Raw genomic sequence first — 10,855 nt, forward strand, 5'->3', positions numbered from 1 at the left:
AGCCTGTAAGTAAGCATTTCACTGTAAGGTCTACACCTGTTGGTTAGAGCCTGTAAGTAAGCATTTCACTGTAAGGCCTACACCTGTTGGTTAGAGCCTGTAAGTAAGCATTTCACTGTAAGGCCTACACCTGTTGGTTAGAGCCTGTAAGTAAGCATTTCACTGTAAGGTGACAAATAAACGTTTAATTTGAGGTTCAGTAATAGAAATAGCCCTGACCGTGTAGAGAACAAAAACAGAAAGGAGTTAGTGCATCTCTGTCCAGCCTTGTATTTTCTTAATGACAGGATTAGAGGGGATTCATTGGGAAGATTCACCCACTGCTCAGCTCTTTGGACCAGTGTTGTTAACTATGAAATCTCAGACTTAGACCCCTCCTCCATTAGTGCATTCACTGTCAGACCACAGATACCATTGTCTGACCGCTGCCAGATGAATGTCTTTTTTAAAAGACATCCACCCAAAGACCACACAAACAGGCCTGTACACTGATTCATGTAAATAAAACATATTGATGGATCCCTGACAATACACTTCAACACAGCATTGCACTGCCCAGAAATACAACCTGTATCAATGATTTCTTTTCAAGTACATTCAGCCCAAACCTCCCTGACATAAATGTGGCTGTGAATAAATTAAATGAGATCTATCATACAGCAGCCACAAAAGCATATTTATGCAGAAGAAAAAACAGTTCTAATTGGAAACCTCAAAAAGAAAAATGGTTTGATGCTGAATATAATCTTGGAAGGAAATTTTTTTAGATCTTTATCAAATAGAAAACATTACCAATCACAAGATAGAGACATTCGGCAACAATATTGTGACACAAGGAAAGAATAGAAAACCTACGATGGAAGAAACAGAAGCATTTTGAGGACACTCTGAAAGAGACTTTGATGGATATCAGTTGTGGGTCTAATTGGAAGACAGAGGAATGACCGAGCCATTCAAAATGGCAACATTTGGAAAGATCATTTTGAAAGGCTCTATGGAATAATACCATCAGAAGACCTTAGCTTAAACCAAACAAATATGCAAGAAAAACTCAGCTCCCTAGAACAAACAATTAAAAGTGACCAGAACCCAATTGGCTACCAAATGACACAGGATGAACTTTCAAAGAAAATACAAAGCCTTAAACCTGGTAAGGCATGTGGCACTGACAGAGCAGGAGACACTCCTACAAATGAGGAAATACCATATAAAATCGACATACAGAAATATGCATAATTATCCTAAATATCCAAAAGAAAGCAAATAACACATGCAGAGCGTAACTCAGAAAATTCCCTTTAATTGTAAATATAAAGAAAAGGACGCTTACATTTTGGCACGATATTAAATTAAGCCCCAAAACATCCTTACAGTTAAAAACAATGGAAACCCAAGAGCTGAACCGTGAGAAGAGTCCCCTATGTCATCTGTTAAAAACACAAAAAAACTATTATCCAAACACACAGGGAAATCATTCAAATTGTTACAGAAATGAAAACCTCCTATTTGACAAATTGGGAAAATGAAACAAAAACACAGAAAAAACTAAATTGCTATTTGGTCCTCAAAAGAGAATACAAATTGGCAGAATATCTCTACACTGTCAGATATACAAAACAGAGACAGATCCTGACCAAATACAGGCTCAGCGACCACCAACTGGCAATAGAAAAAGGGAGACACAAAAATACATGGCTATCCCAAGAGGAGTGTCTATGTGGTCACTGTACAACAGGGACAGTAGAGACAGAGATGTACTTTTTCCTCTACTGTGAGAAATACTCCCAAATAAGATATTATTTTTTCAAAAAAAATATCCCAATCAATTCCCAACTTCTGTGCATTTACAAATGACATAAAGCTGGGAGTTATTCTGGGTGAGGGAGGATCCGCAAATATGACTGCCAGATATGTACAGTTGAAGTCGGAAGTTTACATACACCTTAGCCCAATACATTTAAACTCAGTTTTTCACAATTACTGACATTTAATCACAGTAAAAATTCCCTGTTTTGGGTCAGTTAGGATCACCACTTTATTTTAAGAATGTGAAATGTCAGAATAATAGTTGAGAGAATTATTTATTTCAGCTTTTGTTTCTTTCATCACATTCCCAGTCGGTCAGAAGTTTACATACACTCAAATAGTATTTGTGAGCATTGCCTTTAAATTGTTAAGCTTGGGTCAAACGTTTCGGGTAGCCTTCCACAAGCTTCCCACAATAAGTTGGTTGAATTTCGGCCCATTCCCCCTGACAGAGCTGGTGTAACTGAGTCAGGTTTGTAGGCCTCCTTGCTCGCACATGCTTTTCAGCTCTGCCCACACATTTTCTATAGGATTGAGGTCAGGGCTTTGTGATGGCCACTCCAATAGCTTGACTTTGTTGTCCTTAAGCCATTTTGCCACAACTTTGGAAGTATGCTTGGGGTCATTGTCCATTTGGAAGACCCATTTGCGACCAATCTTTAACTTCCTGACTGATGTCTTGAGATGTTGCTTCAATATATCCACATCATTTTCTTTCCTCATGATGCCATCTATTTTGTGAAGTGCACCAGTCCCTCCTGCAGAAAAGCACCCCCAAAATATGATGCTGCCACCCACGTGCTTCACGGTTGGGATGGTGTTCTTCGGCTTGCAAGCATCCCCCTTTTCCCTCCAAACATAACGGTGGTCATTATGGCCTAGCAGTTCTATTTTTGTTTCATCAGACCAGAGGACATTTCTCCAAAAAGTACGATCTTTGTCCTCATGTGCAGTTGCAAACTGTAGTCTGGCTTTTTTATGGCAGTTTGGAGCAGTGGCTTCTTCCTTGCTGAGCGGCCTTTCAGGTTATGTCAATATAGGACTCGTTTTACTGTGGATATAGATACTTTGTACCTGTTACCTCCAGCATCTTCACAAGGTCCTTTGCTGCTGTTCTGGGATTGATTTGCACTTTTCGCACCAAAGTACGTTAGTCTCTAGGAGACAGAATGCATCTCCTTCCTGAGCGGTATGACAACTGCGTGGTCCCATGGTGTATATACTTGCGTACTATTGTTTGTACAGATGAACGTGGTACATTCAGGTGTTTGGAAATTGCTCCCAAGGATGAACCAGACTTGTGGAGGTCTACAATTTTTGGCTGATTTCTTTTGATTTTCCTATGTCAAGCAAAGAGGCACTGAGTTTGAAGGTAGGCCTTGAAATACATCCACAGGTACACCTCCAATTGTCCCAAATGATGTCAATTAGCCTATCAGAAGCTTCTAAAGCCATTACATAATTTTCTGGAATTTTCCAAGCTGTTTAAAGGCACAGTCAACTTAGTGTATGTAAACGTCTGACCCACTGGAATTGTGATACAGTGAAATAATCTGTCTGTAAACAATTGTTGGAAAAATAACTTGTGTCATGCACAAAGTAGATGTCCTAACCGACTTGCAAAAACTATAGTTTGTTAACAAGAAATTTGTGAAGTGGTTGAAAAACGAGTTTTAATGTCTCCAACTTAAGTGTATGTAAACTTCCGACTTCAACTGTATATGATTGCCATCGGGACATCCCATGACAATTAATTCCTTGAAGTATTTTCATTGTAAATAACTAACAGTAATACATAGTGTAACCATCATCTATGTACATTTTGTTGTTTATTTATTACCCATTAATTTTTTTCATTTTTATAATAGTTTTTTTTAAATTACATTTATCGACCGAAGATTCCACAATACAACAGCAGTAGTATTGTACCTGTATACATGATTATATGTACTATTATTATTACTACTGAAATTAACTGGATTTCATTATCCTCTTCCAATGTACTGGGTTTACTGAAATGCTATACCACTATACTGCTTTGGCAATATCTACAAATTGTATTTCATGACAATAAAGCAAACTAATTTTGGAGGGGGGTGGGGAGATTTGATTAGCGAGAGAGAGAAAGTAGAGAGAGAGAAGAGAGAGAGAGGAGTAGAGAGGGAGACACTGTATAGATAGTAGAGAGATAGTAGAGAGAAGACAGGGTAAAGAGGTAGTAGAGAGAGGGAGAGAGTACAGAGAGAACAAAAGAGTGAAAGAGAGTAGATAGAGAGAGAGAGGGAGTAGAGAGAGAGCTATAAAGAGGGAGACAGAGAGATGGAGACAGAGAGAGGTATAGAGGAAGAGAGTAGAGGGAGAGAGAGAAAAGGAGAGAGGCTAGAGAGAGAGAGTAAAGAGAGACAGAGAGAGGACTCAGAGACTAGGGCCTTAACAGAACAGACCCACTAGCCCAGGCCTATTAATCTGTCATCGGGAAGGATGGAGCAGGATTCTAAATGAATGAATGAAAGAATTTGGGGACCCAGTTGATCGACGTTCATCAGCTAAGACAACAGGAAGTGAATGGGGCTGGAGTGTCTTCGAGACAGGGGTTAAGTCACATATGGTTACATGTTGCTTTTATAGTCACTGTTTTTGTTTTAGAAAGAGTAGTGGACTATGTAAGGAATAGGGTACAATTGCAAGGAGAGCTGCTCTGCTGTCACTGGGCTGGGTGATGGATAGACTAAAGGGATTCAGGAGGAGGAAAGGACAGTGGAAGGGATGGAGATAAATCACGCAGCCAATCTATAGCTAGCTACTGTGTCCTGTCCTGATTAGCACAGCAGAGGACAGGACAGTCAGTGGCTATTTAGTCAGTGTCCTTCTGTAGACAGACGTGGACACAAAGCCTAAAGAGTGATGTCTCCTCTCTCTCTCTCTCTCTCTCTCTCTCTCTCTCTCTCTCTCTCTCTCTCTCTCTCTCTCTCTCTCTCTCTCTCTCTCTCTCTCTCTCTCTCTCTCTCTCTCTCTCCTACTGCCAGCCCAGGCACTCTCTCTTTCCCTCTATCTCTATACTAATATCAACTTGGACAGAGAAGACATTGCAGAGCCGACTAGATGAGGTGGAGAGGGGTGACGGGTGTGGCAGTAAGAGGGGTGACGGGTGTGGCAGTAAGAGGGGTGACGGGTGGGGCAGTAAGAGGGGTGACGGGTGGGGCAGTAAGAGGGGTGACGGGTGGGGCAGTAAGAGGGGTGACGGGTGGGGCAGTAAGAGGGGTGACGGGTGGGGCAGTAGGACTGTGTTGGTGTCTGTAGTGTGAGTCAGTGGGCAGAGCCCTGGGTACAGTGGTACAGTTTGCCTGCAGTGCTTGTCGTGTCGTGTGATGGCGTGGTCGGCTAAACTGTGCCCTGAACGCTCTGCGAACGGGATTAGTGCGTGACATAAAAGGCTGAGCGCCGCCATCTGCAGCGAGCGACATGTCTTACGGTCCGAGGTGGTCGTAAACCACGTACCGGCTGCACCAATCACCGCAAAAACATAATAAAAAAAAAACGATGAGATGGCACAGCATTCTGGGTAGGAGAGCGTGAAGCGGGCTGCTTTTTATGAGCCACATAGAGGAAGAAGGGACAAAAGAAGCCCAGGGGGAGGGTGACTGGGGCAAAGTGGTGACCGGGGAGGCTGGGGGCAAGAGACTGGGGGAGGCTGATGGAGAGAGGGGAGGCTGATGGAGAGAGGAGAGGCTGGGGGAGAGAGGGGATGCTGGGGGATATAGAAGCTGCAGAGCTGGACTCTCAATCACCCCTTGCATTTAGTTGATATAGCAGTTGTGAGGCTTCAGTGTTTAGACCAGAGGGACATCAGTGCGCTACCCTCATACATGGCCAATAACTCACTGTCAGCCCAGCCCAATGGAGGTTGCTTTGCTGGCTGACAGAGATCTGTATTCTGCCACTTTTGCAACAACATGTCATGTCCGTGCTCTCTGGCAAATACGTTTATAAGCCTGGAGAGACATACCACTGTATGATGGGCACTGTAAAAGGGGCAGCCATTTTGTCACAGTTAATGGACAACATTGTGGATTGACATATTGTTATGTGTTAAGGATAGACAGATACAGTAGTCTGTGTGTGTGTGTGTGTGTGTGTGTGTGTGTGTGTGTGTGTGTGTGTGTGTGTGTGTGTGTGTGTGTGTGTGTGTGTGTGTGTGTGTGTGTGTGTGTGCGTGTGCGTGTGCGTGTGCGTGTGCGTGTGCGTGTGCGTGTGCGTGTGCGTGTGCGTGTGCGTGTGCGTGTGCGTGTGCGTGTGCGTGTGCGTGTGCGTGTGCGTGTGCGTGTGAAGCTGACACTTAACAGAACGCAGCCAAGGGCGGCATTCAGCACAGAAAGCTCAGATCATGTTATCTTCTCTGACATATACAGACATGTGACATATGTCTCATTTGTTTAGAGAGCAATTAGAATAATATCTCCCTGTTTCTTGGAGAAAGTAAAAAAAGGAGAAGCCAGGCAATCTGAAAGCTGAGGGAAATGTTCAGTAGCCAATAAAGCTATGTGCAGGATACCAGGGATGAGATTACGAGTGTGTGGGGAGAGCAGTGTGTCCCTACTGTAGAGCAGAATAAAAGGAGAGCAGTGTGTCCCTACTGTAGAGCAGAATAAAAGGAGAGCAGTGTGTCCCTACTGTAGAGCAGAATAAAAGGAGAGCAGTGTGTCCCTACTGTAGAGCAGAATAAAAGGAGAGCAGTGTGTCCCTCATGTAGAGCAGAATAAAAGGAGAGCAGTGTGTCCCTACTGTAGAGCAGAATAAAAGGAGAGCAGTGTGTCCCTACTGTAGAGCAGAATAAAAGGAGAGCAGTGTGTCCCTACTGTAGAGCAGAATAAAAGGAGAGCAGTGTGTCCCTACTGTAGAGCAGAATAAAAGGAGGGCATTAGGGGAGAGAGGAGAGAGCATATGAGAAAATCAATACATGGGCCAATTGGAATCTGTAAGGGGTTTTGCTTGGAAGGAAAATGGAGGGTTGGACTATTTCAGCAATTAAATCAGGAGTCACCTTGCTGGGGCTGGGGTGGAGGCGTACTGAGGAGGAGTTGTGTGTGTGTGTGGGGGGGGGGGGGGGGGGGGGTACGAAAGAGTCGCAAGCTACCACTCACTGTCTCCCTCAAATCTATATGGTATGCGAACAGCTGAAGAATTAGCCATGGCTAACTGTGCTGAATGCTATAACAAGTGACGAGTGACCACCCTGCATACCACTGCTGGCTTGCTTCTGAAGCTAAGCAGGGTTGGTCCTGGTCAGTCCCTGGATGGGAGACCAGATGCTGCTGGAAGTGGTGTTGGAGGGCCAGTAGGAGGCACTCTTTCCTCTAGTCTAAAAAATATCCCAATGCCCCAGAGCAGTGATTGGGGACACTGCCCTGTGTAGGGTGCCGTCTTTCGGATGGGACGTTAAGCGGGTGTCCTGACTCTCTGAGGTCATTAAAGATCCCATGGCACTTATCGTAAGAGTAGGGGTGTTAACCCCGGTGTCCTGGCTAAATTCCCAATCTGGCCCTCAAACCATCATGGTCACCTAATAATCCCCAGCTTCCAATTGGCTCATTCATCCCCCTCCTCTCCCCTGTAACTATTCCCCAGGTCGTTGCTGCAAATGAGAACGTGTTCTCAGTCAACTTACCTGGTAAAATAACGGTAAAAAAAAAAAAAAAAAAAAAAATTGACCGTCTCTCTCTCTCTCCATCTCTCTCTCTCTCTCTCTCTCTCTCTGTGGAGATACGTGTATTCTACCACAGTGTACTCTCTGTTTAGGACCAAATAGCATTCTAGTTTGCTCTGTTTTTTGGTAAAATCTTTCCAATGTGTCAAGTAATTATCTTTTAGTTTAATTCATGATTTGGTTTGGTCTAATTGTGTTGCTGTCCTGGGGCTCTGTGGGGTCTGTTTGTGTTTGTGAACAGAGCCCTAGGACCAGCTTGCTTAAGGGACTCTTCTCCAGGTTCATCTCTCTGTAGGTGATGTCTTTGTTATGGAAGGTTTGGGAATCGCTTCCTTTTAGGTGGCTAAAGAATTTAACGGCTCTTTCCTGGATTTGGATATTTAGCGGGTATCGGCCTAATTCTGATCTGCATGAATTATTTGGTGATTTACGTTGTACAGAGGATGTTATTGTAGAATTCTGCCTGCAGAGTGTCAATTTGGTGTTTATGCCATTTTGTGAATTCTTGGTTGGTGAGCGGTCCCCAGACCTCACAACCATAAAGAGCAATGGGTTCTATGACTGATTCAAGTATTTTTAGCCAGATCCTAATTTTGTATGTTGAATTTTATGTCCTTTTGATGGCATAGTAGGCCCTTCTTGCCTTGTCTCTCAGATCGTTCACAGCTTTGTGGAAGTTACCTGTGGTGCTGATGTTTCGGCCGAGGTATGTATATATTGTTTGTGTGCTCTAGGGCAACGGTGTCTAGATGGAATTTGTATTTGTGGTCGTGGCAACTGGACCTTTTTTGTAACACCATTATTTTAGTCTTACTGAGATGTACTGTCAGGGCCTAGGTCTGACAGAATCTGTGCTGAAGATCTAGCTGCTGCTGTAGGCCCTCCTTGCTTGGTGACAGAAGCACCAGATCATCAGTAAACAGTAGACATTTGACTTCAGATTCTAGTAGGGTGAGCCCGGGTGCTGCAGCCTGTTCTAGTGCCCTCGCCAATTTGTTGATATATATATTGAAGAGGGTGGGGCTCAAGCTGCATCTCTGTCTCACCCCACGGCCCTGTGGAAATAAATGTGTGGCTTTTTACCATTTAAACTGCACACTTGTTGTTTGTGTACATGGATTTTATAATGTCGTATGTTTTTCCCCCAACACCACTTTCCATCAGTTTGTATAACAAACCCTCATGCCAAATTGAGTCAAAAGCTTTTTTTAAAACTCTCTCTCTCTGTGAGTGTTTAGCTGGCGGGTACTGTGTGGGTTCCTGGCTGTCTGTCAAACAGCATGCCGCTGCATTCTCATAAAGATAACCAGCATGACTTCCACTTGGCTCACCCCAACCCTGTCATTTATAGCAAAAGGTTTAAAAAGGCACCTTAGTTCAGCCATCAACACTGAAAGGGAGGGGTCATTCTATGGGTGCATCCCATAGGGCTCTGAGCCATGACACTTCACTCCAAACACAGTGGTCGGCCCATCAAGCCTAATCTCAATAACACAACAATTGCAGTGAATCATCGATAAGCCCTCCTCTGATTGGCTGATTTGGGACAGAGTTTTGGGTAATGCAACGTTTATTGGTCCTGGCAACGAATGTGGGCCATTGGCTTGGAGCTGCTTCCTTCTCCCTCTTTAAAGTTCTGCCCAACACAGTCACCCGGCAACGTGGTGGAAAAGCTACGATTGGCTTGTGGTTTTATATCGTATCATCATCAGAGTCCATGCAAATCAGCTGCAGCATCTTCCCATCTCCCAGTGAACTGTAGTAACTATGTTAATGAAAAGGAACATTGGAAGCAATCTTTTTGTGGCCTGATGATTACCTGGATTTTTCCCTAAGCAGGATCAATAAATTGTATTGATTGTTTTGTTGTATATTAGCATCTCATGAATAGATGAATGAATGAATAAATGAATGAATTAAATTATAGAATTGGACACCTATTTCAACAGACCTGAAACCATCTACCTCAGATTGATGGACATGTCAGACACATAACTCTTTCCTCCTTTGTCTTTCACAGAGAAGCCACGCCAGGTGCTTGTTAATGTGCTTTCCATATATGGAGGAGGATGGAGGAAGAGTAGGGCTACTTACAGGTTTTTGACAGTTGTGATCCCACGGAAAGCCTTACGAGGAACTGCCTGGATCTGGTTCTCACTGAGATCTCTGGGGAGCATGAGATAAAGACAAGGATGAAACGTTAGAGGTAGTTTGAAGGCACAACTCGCATTTCAAAGAGGCAAAGCTTTAAGAACATATGCACATTCTGGAGAATTCTGCGGCTCCAGTGTTCTGCTGAGGAGTAATGATAGGCATCCCTTTAAACTTCAAAACCATAAACACCATATCTTACCTTTTGTCTTACCCTCTTATATCCCCCACTCTCCCTGTCATGTGTGGTGGGGAATACATATGTGTGTACATGCTTTTAATGGAAAACATTTCAACATTTTTAACTCAAGTAGAACCCTCCGAGAGTGTTCCATTATTCTGGAGAAGGACTGAAGCAATCACATTGGGTTTGAGTAAGTGGAGAACGCATGACAGAAGAAAAGAACACCCACAGACTGAGACATGGCATGACATTCCTACCCTGACAGTTTTTCTTCTCCCTCTATGCATTCAGTTATGAGGCAAATTATTTTGGACATGTCACAATGGTTTTGCTTAACTTTATTAAGCTTGTTTGTTTGTAAACTTACCGGGCAAACATCATTTGAAAACCAGTATGCAATTACTGGGCAGGGAGAAAGTAAATGAGATATGTAATATCTGAGGGGCTAATCAGGGTGTCTGTTTCCCAGTCATGCCTGCTCCACATTACAGAGAGACCACCGGTGGGTTTAACCGCTGACAACGCTACGACCACTTCCAGTGATAAACAATCAGGCAAGGATCGAAATACACTGTGGAATTCTGCCAGCCCAGGCACTCTCCACCTCTCTCTCTCTCTCTCTCTCTCTCACCCTCTCTCACTCCCTCCTACTGACAGCCCAGGCACTCTCCACCTCTCTCTCTCCCTCCTACTGCCAGCCCACGCACTCTCCACCTCTCTCTCTCTCCCTCCTACTGCCAGCCCAGGCACTCTCCACCTCTCTCTCTCACCCTCTCTCTCTCCCTCCTACTGCCAGCCCAGGCACTCTCCACCTCTCTCTCTCCCTCCTACTGCCAGCCCAGGCACTCTCCACCTCTCTCTCTCTCTCTCTCTCCCTCCTACTGCCAGCCCAGGCACTCTCCACCTCTCTCTCTCACCCTCTCTCTCTCCCTCCTACTGTCAGCCCAGGCACTCTCCACCTCTCTCTCTCACCCTCTCTCTCCCTCTCCCCCTCCACTCTACTGCCAGCC

At 44.3% G+C, this 10,855-nt stretch overlaps 1 protein-coding gene across 3 annotated transcripts in view; it reads right to left on the reverse strand.

Moving 5' to 3' along the window:
* LOC129829472 (slit homolog 3 protein-like) overlaps nucleotides 1–10,855 on the reverse strand; it is a 450,259-nt gene that overhangs the window by 130,710 nt on the left and 308,694 nt on the right. For all 3 annotated transcript variants that reach the window (XM_055891175.1, XM_055891174.1, XM_055891173.1), the window contains exon 5: nucleotides 9,605–9,676. In XM_055891175.1, coding sequence (XP_055747150.1) covers nucleotides 9,605–9,676 — 72 coding nt within the window. The remainder of the gene's footprint in view (nucleotides 1–9,604; nucleotides 9,677–10,855) is intronic.

The sequence above is a fragment of the Salvelinus fontinalis genome, chromosome 31 (assembly GCF_029448725.1).
Source record: "Salvelinus fontinalis isolate EN_2023a chromosome 31, ASM2944872v1, whole genome shotgun sequence".
Lineage (NCBI taxonomy): Eukaryota > Metazoa > Chordata > Actinopteri > Salmoniformes > Salmonidae > Salvelinus > Salvelinus fontinalis.